Raw genomic sequence first — 26,458 nt, forward strand, 5'->3', positions numbered from 1 at the left:
ACCAGAACAATCCAGTTGTGATGATCCATGCTCCAAGAATGCTATGACCTGGGTGTATGACAATATTCAGATATATAGCAACTTAATCACTTACTAGTAAGTTTGTATCTCTTAAAGCCTCATCTCTTAAACTTTGTCACTAACCTTTTCGAAACTAAAAGCCACGAGTACTGATTAAGCCCAAGGGCTACCAGTCTGGCAAACTACTGGAAAATCCTCATTTGGATAGTAAGCTTGAGGTTGACCTAGTTTCTCTGGACAGCATGGCAAAAAAGTCAAATGTGCTCTTTATCAAAATAGTTTATTTAGGCTTTTGTCACAAAAGCAAGACATAGCTTGTCTCGAACATCCCATTTGCAACCTCTCTCACTCCCAACTACAAATATGACACAAATAAAACATTGATTTATTCATTACTTCCGAGAAGAGCTATGAAGAAAATAAAATGCATATTTATTTTGTTAAAAAGCATCACTCACTACTGCTGTGTATAATTTTCTTGAGCTCCTGATGACTTCTTGTCATGGTACAAGGTATGACAGACATGGTGTCACAACCTAACTCCAGACAGACCTTTGGTTGAAGGTGGGCCTACGACCAGTGTTGTCATATACAAGGAAACACTACACACTTGAAACAAATTTATTATTACTTTTTTTTTTTTTTTTTTTTTTTTAAACAAAGGATTGGGGGGAGTTCTTGCAGATTCTGTGTCCGACTACAGTGAACACTTCATACAGAATATAAACAACAGGGGGAACCAAGATCTGATGGAACAAAATCAAAAGTAGTCCACACAACAGCAAAAACAGATTCGTTAGAATCTTGCTCATCATCAGAAGTACAGATAATGGATTTTGTTTGATCACTCAAAGATTAGAGTGACACCTTCTGTTAGTCAGGAGACAAATGAGACGATCCCAGCATGCCCGTGTTCCATCCTGCTTTTAAAACTACTGGCAGAATGAGGGCATATGGGAATGAAAGATGCTCGAAAACAAAACTCTTGTGGAGGACACATGTTTACTTACACAATGTACATGAGAGCCACACAGCATTTGTACATGTCCACTGGATCCAGAAGAATAAAGCAGGATTCACAGGGAATTGATCCCACCTGCGAGTGGCCTGGGCTTTCCGTGCTGTGCGCAGGCGTGGACTGCCAGCCAGCCAACAGAAGCGAGAGATGCACTCTGGCTTATTTGCCGGGGATCTTTGCTCTTTTCCTAGCGATGGCGTCTTCCACGGCCTTCAGTTGTTTGAGCAGCTCCTCACGACGAGACAGAGTGTTGCTGGGTTTACCGGAAGTGGGAGCTTGAGTGGGGGCAGCAAGCTTGCCAGACTGAACTCCGGGGCCTTTCCCAGATGATTTTGAGGGTGGTGACAGAGGACGTTTTCTACAAAAACAGACAAAAATTAATTCAATTTTTCATCATTGTATTTTTTTAGGGTTGTAGCCATGCACCCCCTACTCCCAAAATCTTGGCAAACTTTCAGCCGTCTAGATTTTGACCATCCGCTTTGTTGTGGGGATGGGGGGGAATCCGTCACCTCTTGATTAGTTAGACAGGCGACACTGCACGCTCTATACTCACACCTGCCACAACATAAACAGGCCTATGTCCTGTGCAATAAACTTGACAATTGCATTTATGATGTCATGTTTCAGTTTGGGTTGATATGAGGCTTTTTACAGCCACCTTGATGGAGGACCATATCATCATTACAAATGTGGCACTGGGATGCACAACAATAATATCGTCACCGGCATCTTTACCAGCCAAAAATGGAAAGGTGCTTCTCACTGTTCTGCCAAAAAGGAAACTGGATAATTAACAGAATTAATTGCAGCGTCCATGCATTCGTCCACCAATGTCACCAGAATTTGTTTGTGTGGCAAAAATCAGCAGGCCTAGGACAAGATGCACTCTTGTGATTTTGCGAGTTTGAGGGGCGCTTGTTATATTTATTGTGAAAAAAATGCATATGATGAATTTCTTTATACTATTTTAATTTACAATCAATTTTACAACCTGTTTATGCCCCTCCTGTAATAATGCTTTAGTACTGTGTTTTTTAATATATTTTGCTGTTTCTCATCAGGAATTAAAATTGCCCAATGCAAAAATCTTTTGTGTCACTAAATATAGCGAAAAACTAAGTTGGCAACACTGGCTGCGCTGTTGTAAAAAAAACAAAAACATTCCTGTTTGTGTGCAGTTAGCGGAAGCAGTCGATGTCAGCAGAGACATGCTTTGAACGAGAGAAGTCCCAGGTGGGGGGGAGGAGAAACTCTTAAATAAACTCAAACAAAATGATAACATTGATTTATTGTAAGTGACGCTTCCAAAATTTGTGTTCAAGATCTGTTGAAGGCATTGACGTGGGCATGTCATGCAAACCACAGACGAAAATATTTCAAGTATGGGCCCAATTCTTTTTTCCTGAGGTTCACAAAGCAACCGTATTTCACAGAGGAACATGAGCCAGTCAGAATTGCACACGTACATATGTACCTTTTATGATATGTTCCTCATTGAGACCAGACATTTATGACGTGACCAGAGCACACATTTGTGCAGCTGCTGGTAACAATAATAATTGTGTGTGTGTGTGTGCGTGTGTGTGTGTGTGCGCACGGGGTAATTATTATCTTTTTGCAATCTTTAATTACTGTGTGATGAAGTGTAACAAATGTTGGACAGCTGCACTTACCGGTCTCCCTGAGGGGGCACCGCACGGGGTCCTTGGCCTCTGGATCGATCCATTCGAGGCGAGGGTGGGGGTCTGCCAGGTATCCTGCGATCACGAGCTGAAAGAGGTTGATGAGGCCATTAGTAATTATTCTTGTCTTTTTGTGATATGTTCTGCCACAACTATTATGACATACATCACACATCCACTGCTGCATTCGTCATAGAGGACAATAGAAGACATTGGGCACATTGTGGCTTATGTTTATACTAGACAAAGCTTGTGTAGTGTTGGACGAAGTACTAGTTCTGTACCATGATATTTAGCTGGCAAAAATAACTCGATATAATTATTTCCTATTTTGGGGGCAAAATGCTGCAACACCCTTATGTTTGAACAAGGTGTTTTTTTATGGACAATCCGTGATGAGTGGCGAGCTATTCCTTCCAATCATCCCCTTGCAGGTCTCACTTCCAATGCTAACCTAAGTATTGAAGTCTCTCAGCAGAACGAGGGAGTCCCTAGGGACAGTGCTTTCCAGCCAATTCCAAAAAGGTGGGTAATCTGCACTGTGACTGCGTCGCCCTGTTAGCCTGCGAACGCCTTGGAATTCCCCAGAAAGAAGTGGGCGGAGAGAGGGAGCCGAGACTTCCCTGCTAAAGCTGTTGCCCCCGCAGCCTGACACCAGATAGGCAGTCGCGGATGGAAGGATGAATAGATGAATGGATGGACGGACCGACTAACAGACAACATCAAGCATTCTGTTCCCTTCGCAATCTGCCTTCACACCCTTCCTAGTGTACCACCACTAATGGCACGCAAAAATCAGCTTGCAATAATGTGGTACAATTCAGAGCAGTTATGTTGGTGTTGGTGGGACATGTGCATTACGATGTTTCTCACCTCTGTCAGGAGACATAGCCATCCTTTTGCTGAGGGGCGAAACAGGCCGGTCTTTGTCAGAAGGGAGATAGCGCTTTCTGCTGCTCTTCTCACTATGCTGCTGGAAAAAAACAACAACATTCAATTACGTGTTAAAAAACAACAATAAAACAAGTTGTACCTGCACTTTCATGTTTAAAATTGTAACTCAAGTTACTAGTATACATATATATTTTCTACAGGTACATGGCAATGTCAGCAAAATCAGAAGCTTGGTATCAAGTCACATTGGCGAATGTGAGCGTAAATATAACAGTCTAAAACTGGGACATGAAATCATTTGCCCCCTCCCCCCCCCATTTTTTACTTCACAATTTTGAACTCTGAGCATACTGTTGAACTACTGGCTCGAAACTCATTAGCCAGCTAAGTAACCATCCACAATACATGTGCAGCCAAGAAGCTGATTTGAATTTGATGAATTGTTCAGCCATAAATTAGATTCGCAAGTACCTTGTTGAGAAGGGTGAGTTTGATATCTTTATGAGAACTTGGCCCGCCATAGTTTCCTGGTGGGGGCATATTTCCAGTAGCGTGGTGTCCAGGGTGACCACCTCTGTTTCCGGGGACTGCTCTGGGCATGGGGTTGCCTCCTCTGGGTGGGCCGCCAGATGGGTTCATCTTCCTGCGATCGTCTCTTAAGGGTTCTTCTTTCTTCACCAGCCTCTCTATGATAATGGACCACATTGGTAAAATCTCTGGACAAACACATTATGCTTCCAACTGTCATCACTACCCAGTCCATCCACACTGACCCCTATTCTTGTCCCTGTTCTGTGGAGGTCGGTCCCGAGGGGGCACTGCTCGCTCTTTCCGTGGGTGCCCTGGCGTAGGTGAGCGAGTGCTGGCTGAAGACACTGGACTAGCTAGGTCAGCATACATGTCATCAGAGTCGGCACTACGAGCAGAACTACTGCCTGTTGAACCCGATGACACCGATGACACACTGCTCACGCTCAAAGACCTGTGGCAGGAAAAAGTTGGTTATCCAAGAATCTCACAAACGACTGTATTGGTTATGTGGAATGGACAAGCATTCACACCCTGCGCAACATGCCTCCCACTGGCTGCTAGCATGTTGACAGAATTACGTAAGAAGACAGCTACCAGTATTTGCAGGCACACACAAAGACACTTCCTTTAACACACAAATCATAACAACGATACCTGGATTTCCTGAAAGGTTTCCCGAGATCAAGCATGTGGAAACAAGAGATTGCTCAATTAACATGAGGGTTTAGTTATTTAGAGCACAGTTGACACAAAAACACATGCCGGGTTACAGTCTTTCACAATATGATTTGTCATCATGCCCCTCCCAGTATGGTGCGACTCCACATAGCTTAATTAATGCCTAGCTCGACTGGATCAACATTAGCATTACGCAAATGTGTTAAATTGGGCAACACGTTATTAACATCATAAATACCACTACTACGAACAACAACAACAAAAATCATTAAAAAATAAAACGTCTTCTTCTGGACAATCATGCAGTATGTACCATGCATGCAACAGAAAGTGTGTTGAGGGTCGACGTACTTGGATTTTCTGGATCCAGAACGTGAAGGTGACAGGGAGTTTGAAGAGGATCTGGATCTAGAGCTTGAACCAGAATAACTACTGCCACTTCCGCTAACACTTCCACTTAGAGTGCGCCTAAAAGAGGAGACCAACCATAAAGGAAAGAACTGACAACACAGTGCACACAGGCATGCTTTAGTAAAAGATAAACAGGACACAACTAAATTTAATATAAATGTCTGAATAATTCTACATTAGAATTCACAAAGTAGAATATCTTCTAGGTCCTATCGGTCTACCCCCCCGTCGCTCCCCCCAAAATACAGCATCAACAAAGCACGCTATCTTATGTAAGGGTGTAGCTGCTAATGTGGAGTAAACCTTTTTTGACTGGCATATACATTTGAACCAGGAACATGCGGTCAGAGGAGGCAAGGGAGGCTACACAGTGCCTCCGCATTCATGAACCTCACCGCACGTCACTGGTTTGAACGTAACCGCAAAAACACATTCAGACATACTTGAAAACACGAAAAAAATAAGAGGCAGGATTTTTCTGTTGACTGGGAGAACCTAATTTAATATATATATTTGAAGCCCAGGTGAGTGCTCCCTGTTCACCTGCTCACCAATTATGATTTAAACATTTAAGAGTTGAAACAGAGCCTAGTTCTTACCATTCCTCCAAGCCTATAAATCAGTAATACGTATTTGATGTTTGTCAATTAGCAAGGCCTCTCATGAGCTGCTCTCCAATAGATAACCATCCCCACAAACCAACATGTAGTTTGTCCAAGTGGTTAGACCAGACATGAGCAAACTATGGCCCGCGGGCCAAATCCGGCCCACGGGCCCGCTTAATCCGGCCCGCCAAACCTGAATAAATTGTATTAATAAACATTTTTTTGGGTCATTTTCCCTGCAATGACTGTGTTTCCACAGTAGATGGGGAAAAGCATGTACTCCCGGAAGCCGTGTCAGAAAGCTTGTACGTACTCAGTAGTATGGACACGGCGCACTCTGCGCTCGATTACTATTAGTGCTGAATTTTGAGTGTGGACTGTGATGTTAGCATTCTTGTAATTTGCGCGTCGAGGTTTCAGATACAGTTTTACGCTAAAGCCACCCACAAACCTTCCCCTGAAATCCTTAAATTAAAATGAGTGGCCCAAGGAAAAGAAAGGTGGACTCTGAGTGCCAAGTGTTTAAAAAAAGAATGGACAACAAAATATTTTTTTGCTGAAGTCCGATCAATGCCGGTTTGTCTGATATGCCAAGAAACGGTTGCCGTATTCAAGTAGTACAATATTAGCCGTCACTTTGCTGCAAAGGAATGCTAACTACGCTAGCAGTCAACACATGAACGGGCGGCTACAGCAGAGCAGTTGACAGCTACTTTGAAGACTCAGCAAAAAAAATTTCACCGACAAACTGCGGATCAAAAGTAAAGTACAGAGGCAAGTTTTTGATGTACCACCTGTTTTTGACAGATCTTAACTTTTAATGTTTTTAAGGCCGACTTTAAGGAAGTATTTCATGTTTCCTCACCTCTGTCACCTGATGTTTAAGAGTTAAAGCTCTGCTCTGATTTTCAGATATCCGTCACTGCGTTGCCGTTTTGATTTCTATATTACTTTATTTAGATGTATTCTTTAACAGATTCTTCAAGATGATGTATTTGGACAGAATGTTTGCCGTTTGATGTGATTTCGCCTCATAAGATAAACATCTTTCATAAATCTGACCTGCAGGCACTGAAGTGATGAAAACTGTTATTCATAAAAACAGTGTCGTATTTAATGATAATCACTAATAGTTTGGTGAAATATTTTTTTAATGCTTTTAATGAATGCATTTGTTTTCAAAAAGCTTTTTTTGAATATCCACGCTTTACTACCTACTAAAGGCCAAAACCTTTTATGCAATGACTTTTACATGTCGTTTATATTACTTCACACAAACACTACGTCCATCTGCTCCTGGTTCGGCCCCCCCCAGTCAAAATTTAGAACCCAATTGGGCCCGCAAGTCAAAACGTTTGCCCACCCCTGGGTTGGACTATTTGCAGGTTCAAAAAACTGGAAAAAAAAAAACACATTGTTGGGCCAACAAGTGTCATATTTTGTACATGTGTTAGTTTTAGGAAGACTTTCATTAAGCTTTGCTTATTTCTTTCTACAATCAGTATATGCCAATAGACTTCTAAGAAAGACACTAAATAAATCAATATATCTTTAGACATTAATTTACTGCTTACCTCTGAGGATGCTGCTGCTGCTGCTGCTGCTGCCGTTCTTTCAGCCTTCCTTCCCTCTGGTTAGGATGCTTCCCAGGTTCTCGGGAAGGTAGCTGTCTGACCATCACACCAGCACTACTGTCACCACTAGCCCCAACAACTATGCCTCCGGTTTGCCGAAGATTAGTGGAAGGCTTTCCTCCCTCAGGCAAGGCTTTGAAAGGCCTACTCATTGGTCCACTGGGGAGTGGAGGCGTCTGAACTTTTTTAATGGGGGGTTTCTCTCTTCGTAGAGTGGGTGCAGCACCCTGTTTCAATGGCACGCTATGGATGGGGAGGGGGGAGGACATTTTGAAACATGCAACAAAAATACAGTTTCATTATTCAAAAAAAGACAGTGACCCTGCATTATAAAATGGGTACATCCAAACTTGGCCAATGTGCAAATCATTTTTTATGATCTTGTGGCAGCAGTGGCCCAGGTGGTAGAGCAGGTCGTTCAGTAACCGGAGAATCGGCTGTTCAAATCCCACCTTGCCCACAGTACCACTCAGAGTGGTGTATGTATGCCTGTTTGGTAGTAGTCGAAGGGGCTGTAGGCACATGATGGCAGTTTACTACCACCAGAGTGAATTTGTGAGTGCATGAATAATGTATTTTCAGTAAAGCATGTCCAGAAAAGAGCTATATAAATTTGATGCATTATTATTATTATTATTATTATTATTATTATTATCGGAATGTGAGAAGGAGTAGCTGAAAAGCTCTAAATATGGAAAATTGGAACATGGTTTGGCGGAGTAAACATAACTCTGATGTCTCAAACTAATCACTTGTTGCAGTTAAGAAATGCACTTTTGATTTACCCTTTAGTAAGCACTGGAGGAAGGTCTGGCTTATTTTTGGCATTCCTTGGTGCAGTTGGAGCTGGTGAGGGAGACGTGGAAAATGATCTTGACCTGAATCAGTCAAGCAGTAAACAACATGTTTAATGTAGTACACATGTATATATTTTTGTTATTTTAACAATACACAATTTTTATTTCATAAGTTTATTGAGCAAGCCAATCTAACAAACAAAACATCAATATATGAAAACAACCTTTTTTTTGTGTGTGCTCAAGGGAGTAGGTTCAAGGAACTTATTGAGACTTATTAAGTTCAAGGAACCTATTGAGACCTACCTACAATTGTACAATGGACTGTTTCTTATGTAACACGTCTTTACAGTAAATTAGGAACCATTTGACTAATACACCCACCAAACAATAAGTCGAAAGCTATAATAACATTTGAACAGTATCTACAAACAAAACATCAATATATGAAAACAACCTTTTTTTTGTGTGTGCTCAAGGGATCAAGGAACTTATTGAGACTTATTAAGTTCAAGGAACCTATTGAGACCTACCTACAATTGTACAGTGGACTGTTTCTTATGTAACACGTCTTTACAGTAAATTAGGAACCATTTGACTAATACACCCACCAAACAATAAGTCGAAAGCTATAATAACATTTGAACAGTATGACATTGCTTATTCATACAAAAATAAACTTACCATTAATAAATAACCACCCATTCCCTTTGTCATTTGTTTAAGTTATTTTTAAGTTAGGAAATTGGACTAAAGACTCCGATCGGAGGTTGGACTAATTATTTTTATATTTCATTATTCTTATCAATATTTTTCTTTTTCTTGGACCTCAATCGTGTGATATTGAAGCAGTGACTTAAAACTTATAACTATTTTTAAAACGCTGGAGGGAAGAAGAACAATTGTTTTTATAGACCGTATTCAAAATAATTCAGAACAACTCCTTGACAATTTGAGCTAATGTGAATTTTGTACATGTAGTTTTGTGAGCAGGTATATTTAGTAAAGCTGCAGAGAACATATACAAAATGATTTAAAAGGCATTGTGAGACAAACAAACCTCGAGCGGCTCCCACTGAAAGAGCTGTGATGCGAGGAGTGGCTGGTATAGGAGCTGAATGAGGTGGAACGGCTGCGGGAACGAGAGGAGCCCGAGCCAGTATAGGACGAAGAGTGAGACGAAGACCTGTGGCAGACAGAGAAATCTTGCCTAAATTAAGGAGCAAAGAAATCAAAAGATACATAGAAATTGCTCATCATTTGGTGGATGCAATAAAAGAATAAAATCACAAACCATACAGCTGGTATATTGTAGAATGAGATTTTCATCATTCTATCAGGTATGATGAATTGCAGGAAAGCTCATACCGTGAAGAGTTTGATGGAGAAACAGAAGAACCCGAATGACGATTTCTCCGACGACCTCGGGGTGGAGAGCCCAGACCGGATCTTCTCCTGGGGGATTTTGACCGACGCCAAGGGTCCTTCCACTCGTCCGGTTGTCTCATTGCTGGCACAAGCTCTTTCTTGGTGGGAGGCTCCATTGGTCGGCTGAAAAGATGGAAGACAAAGCAATGCATGATAAGTTAGAATGAAAGGACTTGCTTTGAGAATTTTGTGAAGTGCTACAGGCTGTAAAAATAGCATGTAAATATTTCAATTATTTTTTTTTTTTACATTTACTAAACAAATTATTTTCAATCCAATTAAATTTAAATACGTGGTAAATCTGTGTAAATGTGTTGATACACTAATTGAAATGGTCGCGTTGATATTGGCCACAAAACCGTTTTTTTTATTTTTTTGATTGCACAAACTAGGGTGCATGCAAAACATCTAACAATCAGTAAACCAGCAGCTCATATTGCTGGTTTCGTGTCAAAACCCCATGTTAAAATTTGGAAAATTAGAATTTTTTTTACCAGTTAGATACTATTATCTTATTGACAAATTACAAGTTGTTGCTCGATCTGAAGTGTTAAAAATGGCTTGTTTTTTATGACGGTGGTACAAGGATTCTGCACGACACAGATGACGTTTTTTTGTTGACTGCCATGTTATACAATTACCAGGATAAAGTCCATCAAGATCGCCCCAAATTTAATTTTAACCACAAACAATAATAAAGGAGCAAATGACACCTTTTGCAATATTCAAATGAGTTTAACATCCTCAGACAACTCCCTGTGACGGCATCAAGGTTCGGAATACAAACAAAGCATTCATGTCATCTCTAATATCTTTCAAGTGATATGTGAACCATTCAGGATGGCCGGTCATTGTCTAACAGTTTGTTTGGGCAAAGACATTGTTCGAATTAACGAATGAATTACTGTAAGTATTGATGGGAGGAAATGAACATGTTCGGGGATTTCCCCACTCTTGCATTTCAAAAGGGATATAATAAAAGTGGTGCTAAGCACTGGTGCATCTTTTGGTCCATTGCAACATCCAACCATTTAAGTTTAGCATCACACTAAAACAGGAAGAACTGATAATTAAACAAGAGGATCACTGTCTTGAGAGTTGGTGATTATCTTATCTGGAACGACATATTGTCGTTCCATACTAAGTCAATTACTTGATGATAAATTCCACAAGTGTGATGCAAGAGCAAACAGATGACTCAATAAATCTGGGTGTCAGAACTAAAAATAGAATCGCAAGCTATTTTTAGACACTTGATGAAACATTTCATTTGTTCAAGGATTAAACAAAAAAAACCTAATCAAACAAAGTGACAAAAGAAAGTAAACATCCATCCAATGTTAAGTAAACAGTGTTTTCAAAGCTTGTCGATTTAATTAAATGATTTTATGAGGGTTCAGGAAAAGCATAGTTCAGTCTGAAGTGACGACTTTACAGGAAGTCGATTGTGAAGGTGTAAGAAAAGGCCCACCCCCTTGAACTTTTCAACCTTTTGCCACATTTCAGGCCTCAAACATAGATATAAATTGTACTTTTTCAGAATCAACAAGTGATGTGGAATGAAATTTATTGGATATTTTAAACTTTTATAACCAATAAAACACTGAAAAGTGGGGCGTACAATATTATTCAGCACCTTTACTTTCAGTGCAGCGAGCTCACTCCAGAAGTTCAGTGAGGCTCTCTGAATGAGCCAATGTTGTACTAAATGACTGATGATGATAAATAGAATTCACTTGTGTGTAATCAAGTCTATGTATAAAAGCAATTTCTCTGTGATAGTTTCAGAGTTCTGTTTAAAGCACAGAGAGCATCATGAAGACCAAGGAACACACCAGGCAGGTCCGAGATACTGTTGTAGAGAAGTTTAAAACCGGCTCTGGATATAAAAACCTTCACAAGCTTTAAACGTCAAGAAGCACTGTACAAGTGATCATATTGAAATGGAATGACTACCAGAAAACTCCAGAACTACCAAGACCTGGCCGTCCCTCTAAACTTTCAACCCCTACAGAAAATCAATATCCCCTTGGGTTGGTGTCAGGAAGGGCAACAGACTGTAAAAGGTTTTGCTCCAAATATTCTCAGTATATGGTGGAAGAAAGCCATATCAAGAATCCAGTCCAACCCAGCGGAGCCTGGAAAGCGGACTTTAAACCGATGATGATGTAATTTCCAAAATTTAAGTGGACCTCAGTGCGCAGGGAGCTGAATTTGGTCCGATCGCGCAACCGCAGCGCGCCGGGCGCTCACTGTCGCATTGCTTTAAGAGCGTCTTTGTGTTTTAGGATGGCTTTACTGCTCCCACTTACTTTCTTTGGAGGCATGATTAGGGGTTAATACAATCCTCAAAGTAACGAAAATACAATAACAACAAACGGAGTCAGTCGGCATCCGGGCCGCACGGTCGGGTTTTCTCGGGTCCTCTCGGCTCATCTTACAAGGTTCGACCGCCTAATTTTTGTTCGACATCGGAAGCAAAAGAATCTCGAATTTTTCGTTCGAACTCCAATTTGTTCGAGAAGTGGGACATTTGAAAACCGAGGTTTAACTGTACATGTAGTATCATCTTGAAATTACAGAGACACACACACACAGTACAAAATAATCAGATGAAGTGCCACAAATTTTTTTTCTGATGTTGTAACTGCTGTATTTGGCTCGTGCTGGTAATGCATTTCTAGATTACAATGTTGGCAGCACAACCACACACGCAATGACATCATTTGACTTCTCTTCCACATTCTCTCCTGCCACACGTGTGTATATCATCCCGTTAACATCATGTCTCTAGATTATTACTCGCAGTGAATAACCAGTGTTTCAGTACGACTAGTAAATTACAAGGTCGTGTCGCTTTCAGCATTACCTCGGGGGCGTCACCGAAGTAAGCTACCATTGGTCGATCGCATGACGTTTTAAAAACTCTATAGGCTAGAATTCATCCCATCACTTCATTGATATACAGCAGGGGTCGGGAACCTTTTTGGCGCACAGAGGCATAAGCCCATTTTTTAAATATAACTTCCCGTGAGAGGGTAAAAAATACAATAGGATAAATACAATTAAATGCATGTATTTTAATTAAGACCAACGATTTTTGGAGTCTACTAATGTATTTTTTTTTTTAAATAACGTTTTTACCGTGGCCAAAAGAGCCATATCTGGCCCTCAAGCCATAGGTTCCTGACTCCTCATATATAGGTAGCCTGTCGAGAGGCAAACACAGTGCACATGCGCAATAGACAGTGACCAAACCCCCTAACTGCAGCAAGTTTGGCTGCGCATACACAAGCCTGGCACCAAAGCTAACAAGCTAATCAACGCATTATGCATCAACGCACGCACTTGCTTTTTTTCTTTTAAACTAAAGAAAGTTTATGACCATCAAAAATGAGTGGGGTTGCTGGACCAAATAAGAAGCCAAACTATCACATTCATATGGAATGGGAGTTGGACTTTTTTTCACCTCATTGACTGGCTTGACATTCCCTTTAGCACAGCTCTATCTAGTGGATGCATAACGCAACCCTAGTCAACCCCAGTTTGATGCAGTAGCTTCTATTCTATGCGCCTTTTAATCCAGTGTGCCCTTGATATGAAAACATTTCCAAAAACATAAAGTCAATGAAGGTGGTCTTTATACTCCAGTGTGCCATATAGTGCAGAAAATACTGTAAAGAAAGGTTGAAACAGGTTGATTCATTTTTCACTAACGAACCCGGCTAATTTATATTTTCAAATCAGGAAAATTAATAAGTTACCATTTTTTATTTTATCTATTCATTTTGGAGAAATAATGAAACTACGAACGCCTTTAAAACGCCCACAGACGCCTCCCCTCTGTGTCTTGGTTCATGACGTCACAGAAGGAGCGATCAGTTTCCTCCATTGAAAATCATTGTCCAGACGATAGATTTAAACTCTTACCAATTGCAATTGAATATTTAACAACACACTTACAATTCCTCTTACAAGCCTCTCTTTGCTTCCTTCTATCACAAGATTTTAGAGATTGAACACGTATCTTACTTACTTGGGTGGTATAATTAAAGGTGACTGTGGTTTGAGTTTGTTATCATTTTTCTTCTCCCGGATGTCTCGAGGAGGACGCATCTTCGGTCTCTCCTTCTCATCGCGCTTTATCCTGTCCCTCTCCCACTCTTCTTTCCGCCTTATTCGCTCCTTCTCTCGCTCTCTCTCCCGCTCTCGTTCCCTCTGCCGGCGTTCCCTTTCACGATGATCTCTCTCCCGCTCTCGATCTCTGTGCCTCTCCCGAGGGTCCCGTTCCCTTTCCCGCTCCTGGAATGGTGACAAAAATCATTACAGATGATGTTGTATTATTTTTGAAATATTTTACCAACAATCTACACAGGATTAGATCCCCCTGGGATTGACATCCGTTGCTTGGTCAAAAACCTCCTGGAAGGTTTTTTTTTTTTTTTAGTCCTGACTAGATGTCAGGATTACCCAACCGTGGGGCAATGATATGTAGACCGAGAACTAGGGCTGCACAATATTGGGAAAAAAAATATGGTGATGATGTTGAATAGAGCGATGCAATATTCATTTCGCACCTAAGATAAATCACATTTCTTATATAACTTAAAAATTATTTTTCACGTGACAAGCTCAATGTATTCTCAGCTAATTAAAGTGTACCCTTGGGGCTTCTACATTGAAGTCTTGATGGGTAAAAGAGCAATTTTGTAAAGATGGAAAGCTATCTGGTGTTCCCATTTTTGTGTCTAGTCTTGACCAAAATAATCCTCTTGGTGTGTTTTAATGCACAGGGCCATGTTGTGAACGGATGTGACGTCAAGTCATTGACGGGGCCCACATCCGTCCCTTGCACTTGCTTTTGAGTGACACGCCAGATCAGTTGCTTGTGGCTGTAAGTCTGCCATCTTTTTTCCCCCCTAATAGTGAGGGGACCCTAATGAGCTGTTGCAGGTGGGAGAAGAAAGGGGCAAGCCAAGGGCAAGCAGTCAGCCCCGCCTGCTTCCTCATTTGACATGGACATGTCAGATAAAATCATTTATTTACCTTCAGACAGCATCGACACTGGAAAATGGCGAGTGTGCCTCAGATTTTTCTGAATCTGACCATGAAAAAGCTGCATTGCAGTCAGAGTCGCCAGAATCTGACCAAGAAAATGTCACCTTGTATTGATGAGGTGGTTGAACCAAGACCGCACTCAATGCCGTTGCGTCACGGCACACCTTAGGCTCCCCATTTTACAGGTAATATGGATGTGCTCCAGATGACTCGACAAATGGGTTCGGCAAATTATTATAAGATTGCTATAATACAATCAGTGTAACCCCAAACATGTTTGGATACGGTTTTTCTTGCTAAACCATGTATATATTTTTCTTCTGTGCTCCACGGGTACACTTTAATTTTAACGCCCTTAATGTTCAACTACAAAACAGCGGTGCGCATTTAAGTTTGTATTTGACTGATAAAGGTGTAGCATTCCCTTTGCGATAACCATGTTGCCATTCTCATGATATGGATATTTTTTCGATATATTGTGAAGCCCTACCAAGAAGGGTTTTGTTCAGGGTCTGTGTGGAGTCTGTTCTTCCTTTGCTTGTGAACACCCCCCCCCCCCCCCGAAGTTGATAAACTTGAAAGTGCCTGCCGTGTGAATGTTGGTGAAATAAAGTAACAGTAAAGCAACTGTCTAAAAGGGATCACTCACACTAGATGAGTTCTGTAGTAACACACTTTGGTGCGATTACCCTTCTTTCCCCTGGCCTCCTCTAGCCTGCACTCATGTTGCTTTGCAAACATCCATCCTTCAAAATGTTTACGTGCGGCATCACCTCATGATACAACACTTTAGAGCAACTTTCCAGATTTTTTAGGTTTGGTACACTTCCCCTCCTCTGGCACGCTTGGAAGAGGTGGGCCAAGGCCTGACACTATTGGTCAAGCATGCACATGGAGGACGTGTCATACAATTACTGTAATGCAAAAGTTCCTTGACAGTTATTCATGGTAAATGGCATCTTGCATAAATATATAAATGGAATAACTTAAAAGAAGTGATCAACTTAAAAGATATTTAAAATAGGTCTCTGCACTACGAGAGCAAGAAGCCAGATCAACAGCCTGTATAAGTCGTTGCACTCGTTGAGGATACTTACATTATAGTGGTATGGAAGAGGAGCTTCTGTATACTGCACTTGGAAATTTTCATACTGCCCACCTCGCCATAGGGCCTCCATTTCATAGTCATAGTATGGATCAGCATATTGATCACTGCGAACGTATTACAGCAATGTAATGGACACATAAAAAATTTGCGTACCTGAACATTTGAGTTAAAGCTCTGCTAATTTCCGATGGACTGTAACAATTGGGATGATAAAGCAAGCTTTTAATAAAGACTAGTTTATACTTACCCATATATTGGCTCTCTGATGTCCATTTCTCTGGAGGAGCAAATTAAATATTAGTGAATTATATTCTATTGACGGTCTCATATTGATTAAAACAACATCAAAAAGAGTATTTTTTAATTAAAAGCTGAGTAATCAATCAAGTAATCATTTATTAATTATTATATGAATTAATCAATTAATACCAACAGTGTTAACTATAGTTTAATCACCAACACCATCTACATGAGCCAATGTTTAACAGTGAGCTTGGTGATACCATCCCCAAGTCCCATGTGCAAGAATGACTAAGTCTTAACCATCAAGACTGAAAGTCATTTCTGTCACAGTTAAGTCGGGTCACCTATCAATGCAGTCTTGCCTGCACTATCTGGTCTTCATAAGGAATACCAATATGGTAATACCAAGAACCAAATTATATTGTCTAGTTTATCAATCCATTATGTATGTTTACAAAAAATAGTGCCACGTACCCTCAATGATTGCATAATGGCTTTAGAACCTCTCAATCGAGGTGCTTTATTTTGACACTCAGTTCTCCCATTGCAACTGGGTAAAGCTCAAATTAAAAAAATTAGACATTGCTAATTGTTTTTAAATCAAATTGATTCTATCCAAGGTTATGTTATTACTTCATTTTAAAACCATCTAGCCTACGGAGGATGCCCACTATTTGCACTAAATAGTGAAAATCCGAATAACTCAGTGACACCCATTCAATATGTGGGTATGTCCTGCTAACAAGCGTTTTCCATGTCAATTGAATCTTGAAAGACAAAAATAGTCCGGGTCCCAATCGCTGAACATTTGGTCAGTAAGTACGAGTCTTTGCAAATAAGGAATCAGTGCAGGTAGATCTTACTCTCTGATTATACGGTAGCTGCGGTCCCTGAAGAACTCGTTCTCCTTGTCAAATTCTCTCTCATCTTCTCCAATAGTCACATTGAAACATTTCTCCTCAAAGTCTGGCTCTTGTTCCTTTCGGATGGTGGCCTTCTTCAAAATCTACAGAAAACGTAAAAGTAAACATGTGTTTAAAAAATGAACACAGCCATGTCTTTGCACATTGGTGGGTCCAAAAGGAGCTATGCCCCGTCTCTAGTTTGAAGATAACACGATACCCAAATATTCTACTCATTCCTGAATTTTTATAGACACATCCGTCATCAATGACAGATGTGATGTCTTGTAAGTTTTTTTCCCCAGAGTAGCCAAAACCAAGCCTATAGAAACCAGCCAAGCCAAAATAGCAATACCAACTAAAGGCCAATTATGTCCTAAATCAAATTAAATTGGAACTTTGTGTAAAATTTTGGCAAAAACAAATTACATAGATTTGTAGATTCTTTTCCATCTATATTTAGCTGAATACACGACAAAGACAAGATATTTGATGTTGTATTTCAACATTTTTGTTTTAAGTAGCCTCCAATATTACTCTGATAATAGAATACTGAAAGAAATTGACCAGGTTAACAGATGATCCAAGTAGTTTTGAGTGAAAATTGCCCCCCCCCCCCACTCCCAGAAAAAAAAAAAAAAGGGGTGAACTGACCCTGGACTGCAAAACTTGCAGCGGGTAAAATAATAGCTTCAGCGAACGAGACCAAAGAACACTTTGCGTAGTTTGCTAAGCAAATTAGGATTGTTTGTCTTAATTCTAAAACAAATCCAATGAAACACTGTCACTGCCCTTCAAAACCCCATATGTGATTCATCCAGTTTTGACACGACGGTTACCTCTTTGGCATGCCTGACTCCTCTCTCCCACGCACTTTCCACAGGAGGCTCAACGGGAGGTGGAGGAGGAGGGAGCTCTTCCACTGCAGGTGCAGCCTGAAAAAGAAATGATGATCATTATAGCCTACGATGTCATAAAACAATTACAAAAATGCAAATACAGGTGTGAAAACAAAGCAACAGAAAGAAACAAGCCAGCCCCCGCCTGTGAGGCAAAGCCAATTTGCTAACAGGTTATGCCAGCACCTTAGACAATGAAACCTCTTTTGTTTGTCAACATCATCATGTTGTGATGATTGCCAAAACTGGCAACGGCCCTGTATATTTAAATGATATCATAAAGGATATAGTGGTTCAGATAATGGATGGAGGTTTCAATGATTATTGATGACTACCACTTTTACTCTGTCCCCTACTCCCTTTTCCCCTGGGAGTACAGGTTTGTTGCCCAGTGTCTTAACTCCTCTTTTCAGAAGAAAGTCAATTTTGCATTTCATTTGGAATTTAAGGTTACAGAGTGTGAATAAGCACAAAAGTCAAACTGCTTTAAGTCCACTGTGATGTTTCCACGGTCAGTAATGCTTTGAGGAACCTTGTCAACCATGCTGGTGTGGAGCCACTGTCTTTGATCAAGTCCACAGTCAATGCAGTTGTCTACCACATAATCTTAGAGCAAAAAATTCGTCTGGCTGCCGACAAGCTTTTTTTTTTATAGACAATGATTCTATTTTTCAGCAGGATTTGGCAGTTGACCATACATCAACACTACCAATACCTATCTAAACAGCCATGGACTAACAAACAGTACTTGATCGGCCAACAAACCTGCCTGACTTGAACCACATTGAAAATGTATGTGGTATTGTTAAGAGCAGGGGCGTCCAAACTTTTTGCAAGGAGGGCCATATAAAAGTGAAGGGGCCCGGCGGCCAATAGTTTTTTTGGGCACATTTTTTAACTATAAAAATTTCATGCAAATTCACAGTAATAAAAAAAAAAAAAAAAAATCATTGTTACAATTGTCTTTGTGTTTCAAATGACAAAATAACCAAATATAAGCCACTCAGGCAGATGTGAATAACTCTAAAAACACAAATTCTGCCTTTCATTCATATCTGAAGAGTCAGATAACATTGAACAAACTGTATGAAATACCTTAAATTTAGGTGAGTTTAAAATTATTTTTGCCTCATGAACATTTTAAACAGGAGTCAAGTAATGCAAAGTTGTCTGTTATTATTAAAACAAGTGAATTTTACAATATCTTTCAGAAAGTAATAGTTTGTGTCACGTCTACAGGTTCATAACATCAACAGTATTAACATGGCCACTTCGTAGGTTGCATTAGTAATATTTACTTTTGACTCAGCCCCAAGCGAAGAATCGCTGTTGTGATGCCAGTTCAGCTTGGAGCTGCTTCACTTTATCAGCACGGTCACTCCCTGTTAGTTTGTCGTATGTGTTAGCATATTTAGTCTGGTAGTGTCTCTTTAGGTTGAAATCCTAAAACAAGGCAACTGTCTCTTTACAAATTAGACAAACACAATTGCCTTGATTTTCAGTGAAGAAGTATTGTAATTCCCATCTCTCTTGAAAGCGACGGCCCTCAATGTCAACTTTGCAGTCAGCATGGCAGAAATGAGCGGAGAGCGGTGCGCAGGACGGATGCAGACTGACATTATTAAAGTGGTGCTGCTACCTTTTGGTGAAACACGGAATTATAGTTTCAAGTTTCATGATTTTTTTAAAATTCAGTTTAACTGTGCAGGAGGGCCATAAATAATACATGATAAGACTGAAGCTGAAGCGTATGAAATCTAACTGGGGGCCAGATTTGGCCCATGGGCCGGACTTTGGACATCCCTGGTTAAGCGGAAGAGACAGAAACTCAAGAATGCACATCATCTGAAGGTCAACATCAAATAATATTGGGCTACAATAACACCTGAACAGCCAACTTGATGCTGTTGTGAATGTAAAAAGAGGCCCAACATAGTAAAAAGAGCATATAAACTTCTAGTCTAAAACTGTATTTACCTGGAAGCCACTGAAAGTAGAGTCAGGGGTGAGGCTGGGGCGTTTGTTTTTTTAGGCACGGATAAAAACTTTTAATGTCATCAAATTAAAAAAAAATAATTATCAAACAGTAATAAATAAATTGATAATAATGAAAATAATAATACAGCAGATTTAGAAAACTGAAGAAACTAAATATAGTTGCTGACTAGAGACATTTATGATTATTTACATTCACGTCTGTATTAACAGTTTTTAACCTCGGAAAAAACATTGGTTCTCAACATGGCTTCTGCCTACTTCTTGTTGCTCCAGACCTGGCAGTGCTTCCTTTTGCATAGCAGAGACACATTTTGCGTGAGGGAGGAAGTAGTTGAGAGCCTCAGCAGGGCTTGAAGATGCTCATTGATAAATCTGGACCGGCACTACGATTTTTTTTTAAGTTCAAGGTAGAAAAGAGCTTTTGGCACAAGTATGTGCTACCAAAACGAGACACCACACACAATCATTCATATTAAAATTGTGGGCAACACCAACATTAAACTTTCATATTAAGGTGAGGGCCACAAACTATCGTCCCGCGGGTCGCAATTGGCCTGCGGGCTGTGAGTTTGAGAATACTTTTCAAAAGGCAAATGCTCGACAATAATCATCAAAATCAAAAAAAGTCTAAGTTGAAATATTTCACGTTGTGAACTAATATAACATACAAGTTTCACTCTGTCAAACAAAATCAAATAAATTGACTTTTCCTTGTCCTGCACACATTATTAGAAATAACACAAATACCCACTTGAACAAGTGAGACAGCGACTTACCCAGGAGTTGTTGGGTATAAGCGGCAGGGGTCCTCCAGGCTGTGCTCCATTAGGTGAGAAGATGTCTGGCTTTGTGATGAGGGAATAGTTACCTTTGTCATTGACACCAGGGTGGATAAACCGACAGTTCATACCCCAAGTACAATTGCCTGGTGAAACAAAATAGTTCTTGAAAGTTCATGAAAATCGACCACACAATAGAATCTTGTAAAGATGAAGGTTGGTGTTATTAGTGGTTCATCTTTGGCAATAAATAATGATCCACTGAGCTCTTCAAAAACAGTGACATCAATCAGTGAGCTGCATGAATTGGGGAGAACGGTGTGATAAAATTGCAGTTCTACTAAAAGAAATGTTTACCATGTTACGTTATTCCAACTGACACTTAATAGGAGAGAGTTGGTTTGAAGCACTAAGAGCCTGACTGTTAAGGTAATTGTTCCCGATCAACCCAAATAAATGTATGAGCACCTCATATTATATACAGTAAACGCTACAAAACAAACTGACAAATAACTTGTTTTCAAATCAGACGAATAAAAACTGGTCATATATATATATATATATATATATATATATATATATATATATATATATATATATATATATATAAAGACTCATTAATATAATATATTGCCTATATTATGGCAATATATATAATATAATATTTTAATATATATATTAAAAGTGAAGACAATTTGCAATTCTAGTAATGATACGAATTTGAAGCACAATTTGCCTTCGCGGATATAAATAATAATTAATGAAAATCTTGTTATAAATACAGAAGGCATAAAAAAAACATTCCCACTGAACGAATAACCGATTTTTATTTCAGACAATATTTCATACTTAAATTTAAATTGTGCGTAGCAGATCTATGATACAGATTAACAACAGAAACAGAGTAGCAATTTTGCTAGCAAAAACAGTAGGCTTGACTTGAGTAAGTCTGTCACTTTTTTGGTTCTTTTATCACAAACAATTTTTTAATTTTAGGTTATATTACCTGACATGTTTTGGCATGTACTTCCGCCTTCATCAGAGTGTCCTAGGCGGAAGTACATGCCGAAACATGTCAGGTAATATAACCTAAAATTAAAAAAATTGTTTGTGATAAAGAACGAAAAAAAGTGATTGACAAGGGAAACAAAATGAACTTAGTACAACTATTGAGTAAGTCTGGTTTGTTAAAAAGTGTTGTAGGAACGGCATCAGAGTCAGGCTGTCAGCGAGAATCAAAATGCGATAGTGTCGTTTTGGTCTAATAAACTGCCTTTAAAAAGTTCTTGCCAGCCTATATGGGGCACTTGAGCACTTCTAGCAGCTAGCGTTGCGAGCGGCTAATGCTGGAGTGCCATTAAATGCTGGAGCGACAGTGTCGCTTGTAATTACAGTCAAGTTTTTACTTAGTGCCCTTAATTAGCGATTGAATGTTATTTCAGTTTGTGATGACAAACGGGAGTCTGGAAGACAACTCAAGTCACTCAGGAACAACATAAAAAAAAGAAAAACATAACTTGACATTGAAGACCTGTTTTCCTTTCAAGTTGGCTTTCTCATCACATTGGTGGTGTAATTACAGTCATAAATAGCTTGAACTATTTTTCCTGCAGTTTGACTTCTTCCTACGTCTTTACTTTTCGTGTACACATCAATAAATGTGTACTCAAGGCAGAAAGAAAAATGCCTCGAGCAATTTTTTGAACCAAGGTACCCAAATTAGTCGAGGAGCCATTTGAGCCCTAAAATCAATTTCTTAAATTTCACCCACAAGATCTGTGTAGTCCTGTGGAGGATTGATGAAGAATTGAGGCATAACTGTGAACACTGTTTCACAACTTAGGACGCATTTTTACTGGTTCTCTGTACAACAGAAGCTAAACAGAGGTCACGATATGCTCTAACATTACTCACCTTTAATAAAGAACCTGCAGATAGGACGAGGTCTGATCTTTCTATCTGACGGATCTTTTACCTCCCCCTCCTCCAAATCATCGTCCTGCACATTAAACACAAAAATATAGCTTTACATTTAATAGAACATTCTTGAAGGCAAAATCTTGAACACTGAAAAAAAGTTTCATCTCAAGTGTAAATTTGACATAATGTGCTTGCAAGGTATGAAGCGGCTCATTCAGCAAACGCTTTCAATGAGAGCGTCTAAATCATAGTGAAACACATTCAATGATTTTTAGTAGAAAAAAATTACGATATGCTGTCTTTAATCAACTAAATGTACATTACATACTATTAAATGCAACCTCAGTGTGTCTGGAGTGTGAACTAAATGGGTCTTCAAAGAAACCCATCCGCGCAGAAAAAGATTTACAGTGTAGAGAATTCGGAAGTAAATATGGTCCAGCGTGTAGGGGCTAAACGAGGAGGTAGATGAATACAATATTTTGGATTAATGAAGCGAGGCTTTTGGACCTAATTACATGGCGACGCCACTGAAGATGATGTCACGTCACTGCCGCCAGAACTGTCTGCTGAACGTTAGCTGAATTACTATTGCCACAAGTGACCGCTTAATGTTTCATCTTCCAAGTTGGATTTATGTGTGATAATAATAATAAATCAAAACTGTTCCTCAGAACAACTCTACAGATTCAATCTAACTCGCAAGCAGTCTGTTTTCTAGCCTGCTTCTAGTTACATACAGGTCTGATATGCAACCTGACCGTTTAGACTGCGGTCGCATTGCAAAAAAAAACCCTCTATGCGTATTCGATCTAGGACCACATATGAACACGACCCAGGTCGCTAACGGAATCGGAATTGTGTGCAGTGTCATTAAAAAAGATACAGGTAGATTACGGGCGAAAATAAAATCCTATCTGGGTCGATTTGCCTGCACAGTGACGTCAACTGTAGTCAAACCCCATGCAGTTATGAGCCAAACCATGTCTACTTACATCAATTTCGCCTTCATCAATCTCTCCATCATCCTCTTCTTTCTTCTTGTCTTTCAAAGACTCTCTACGAATTTTGGAGTTATCTGTCTTTCTCGTTTCCCCATCTTTGGGGGACGGGGGAAGGATTGGTTTCTTCTCTCGCTTTTTTACAGTTGTGTCTTCGCTCACCTCCTCTTCCAAGGCTAGTTTAGCATCCTCTTCTTCCTCATCGTCATGTGGGGGGATGTTGGGCTCATCTGGGACTTCCTCATCATAATCCAGCTCATGTTCATCCAGCTCCCTGGAAACAGACGGCGAGTCCTCCTTAATGTCTCTTGACACAGGAGCTCTCCCGTCTCGAGTCCGCAAAATATCATTCTGTTCTTCTGCAATGCTTTTCACTCCCTCCTCCTCCTCATCTTCTTCCTCATCCTCACGATCAGCACCAAGGACTGCTGCATCCCTTCTGGAGTTTCCATACGTGTCTGATAATTTTTTGTTTTCCTTGGTGACAACGTTCTTGCCTTGTGCTGGTTCTAATTCAGGGGACTGAGTGTGAAGTAATCGATCATCTCCATCTTCAACCTCATCCTCTCCATCCAAAACACCCTCATGCTGCCTATCATCATCGTCTTTATAATCGTCATCATCCTCATCCCCTTCCATTAGCAAAATTGCCTCATTCTCTTGGCCCAGTCTATCAGTTTCTCCTACAGATTCATCATCTTCTGGCTCAGAAACAAAGTCAGGTACAACCTCATCCTCTTCTCCAGCCACCGCCTGTAATGTCAAACCTCCTCCTCTGATTTCGACTGTATCCTCATCTTCATCCTCCTCCACCAGTTCTCCATTTTCTTCATAGAGTAGCTCACTGTCTGATATGACCCTATCGTCCTCACCAGGAGAATCCAGTAGTTCACGGTCAGAAATGTCCTTTTCCTCCACGGGAGACTGCAATGACCGGGTAGGGCTTTCAGGCGTATCCATTTGAGAATATTTTACTGTGGGGGAAAAAAAAGGCACACGTACAGTTTAATGTAATATGGATTCAAAAGGCAGCCTCCTTGTGTAAAAGTATAATTAAGCTGCTATAGCAAACTTCAATAATTCCCTATTACTTAGCACACCCGAGTTGTAAGTGATAAGGCTAAAAATATCTGATTGTTCAGGCCTTCTGGCCATTTTAGTGCTTTAATGTTAGTAATGACACTTGCGTTAAAGCCGATCGCCAAATTCAAGTAAAATGTGTACACACTTGTAGACACAATCAGTCTAAAATAATAAAGGTGGGAAAAAAATTGTCAATAATTGCATATTATGTTTACACGTAAGTGTGCACACAACGAATCTAATGTTTCAAATGAACCATCCCCTTAGCATTAGCAAACTAGCAAATTTGCTAGTTTGTAGCATGGGTTTAAAGCATTCAAAATCATATGTAGACAATAGTTTCACCTAGTAGTGCGCACAGCACTGTACAACGATCAAGAGAATGTAAACACGACACAATTCATAACAGGGTCATTGACTGGTAAGCATGCTAATAGCCAGGACGTGTAGTCGGCAACAAGGCCCATAACGCGAGGGCGCATAGTTAACAGGCTAATCATCTAACAACAACCAACTGTCTTCGGGGAATGATCGAAGAAACCGATTAACTTCAAGTTCTGAGCTTACGTCCATAATCACTTGGGCAACCTCGGGACATTTGTAAATCGAGCAACAATTCACTAACAATGAGCGCCTGCCCCGGTGGTAAGCTAGACGCGTAACGCCATTAAGCTAACTATGAACAAACCCTCGCTGTAATTCACCTTGCCGACCGGAACTCCTTAAACGCGTCACAGTTGCGTTAAGAACTGTCCTTCCGCACTGATAGTGGTGTTTGACGTCTATAATTTCTCATATACGATATAATTTAACCGATAGAATTGAGAAAATAAAACACCCCACTCGACACAGCGAGGTTCGCCGTTAGCTGACGTCATAAAGAGACGACGCTGCGACGCAAAAACGCCGCGCCATCGATGGAGACCTGCAGCCAGGGTTAGGGTTTGAAGGTACCAGTTGCCTGTAATGAGAAGACCACCAGAATATGTAATTTCATTGTCTTCGTGAGAAACGAAGTGACTGTAATACTTTGATATTTGGTACACGTCAATATGGAAAATACTATTTTGAAAAGCAGAGGTGAAAACAGTTTGAAGTTTGAACAGAAGCTGACTAAGGACACTGTGCAAAAGAAGGGGACGCATCTAACTGCCGACTTCAAAGTGAGTGACACCAAGAACTCAACAGAAATGTATTTACCTGGTGTGAAACATGCAGAAACTTCAACCAGGGGGACAATGGACAACTCTAAAGTCCAAACCAACAACACAAGCAAGAGGTTTGTCGTTAGACAAAAGAAAGGAGACAGTTCCAACGTTAGCGCCGAGCTTTCAAATAAACATGAGACTTCCCAGAAGATTTCAACTATTGAGCACATAATGGAAACAAGTTCAACATTTCGACGCATTGAAAGGATAACTTCGACAGTCGAGCAGCTTGGTGTGAACGTTAATTGCCACAAAGACATTCTGAAACAAACAAAATTGGAGATTGATCAACTGAAAAGAGAAAACCACATGCGGAGAGGAGGAGCTGCTGAAAAGCGCGAGGGGCGCTTCTACGGTCGACGAAGATGACTGCAAAAACCAAAAAAACCGGATGATGGATTTTCAAAGATATCTTTAACTACATTATGGGCTGCTAGTAGAATGCCCGGCATGTTGTTGTAGTTTCTGTCTTTTCAGTTGTATCGTTGGGGAGGCCTAGCCAATTTTAATATTTAATGTTTCACAAAATATCGGTACATGAGTCATTTCTTAATCCA

At 40.2% G+C, this 26,458-nt stretch overlaps 1 protein-coding gene across 1 annotated transcript; it reads right to left on the bottom strand.

Moving 5' to 3' along the window:
- Window position 1: 1 nt before the first annotated feature.
- Window positions 2-26,207, bottom strand: zc3h18 (zinc finger CCCH-type containing 18). The gene is made up of 20 exons (XM_085914005.1): window positions 25,894-26,207; window positions 23,605-24,584; window positions 22,604-22,688; window positions 20,687-20,835; window positions 17,853-17,948; window positions 16,975-17,117; window positions 16,116-16,145; window positions 15,858-15,972; window positions 13,739-14,004; window positions 9,643-9,825; window positions 9,335-9,460; window positions 8,263-8,355; window positions 7,418-7,720; window positions 5,179-5,295; window positions 4,804-4,812; window positions 4,392-4,600; window positions 4,090-4,304; window positions 3,598-3,697; window positions 2,716-2,812; window positions 2-1,397 (listed from the first exon to the last, which is right to left on the bottom strand). Exons 1-20 carry the CDS (start codon window positions 26,159-26,161, stop codon window positions 1,199-1,201), a joined length of 3,783 nt encoding a protein of 1,260 aa, XP_085770131.1. The 5' UTR covers window positions 26,162-26,207; the 3' UTR covers window positions 2-1,198.
- Between the last annotated feature and the right edge of the window lie 251 nt (window positions 26,208-26,458).

Source organism: Syngnathus leptorhynchus, chromosome 6 (genome assembly GCF_054491065.1).
Source record: "Syngnathus leptorhynchus isolate UIUO chromosome 6, UIUO_Slep, whole genome shotgun sequence".
Classification (NCBI taxonomy): Eukaryota; Metazoa; Chordata; class Actinopteri; order Syngnathiformes; family Syngnathidae; genus Syngnathus; species Syngnathus leptorhynchus.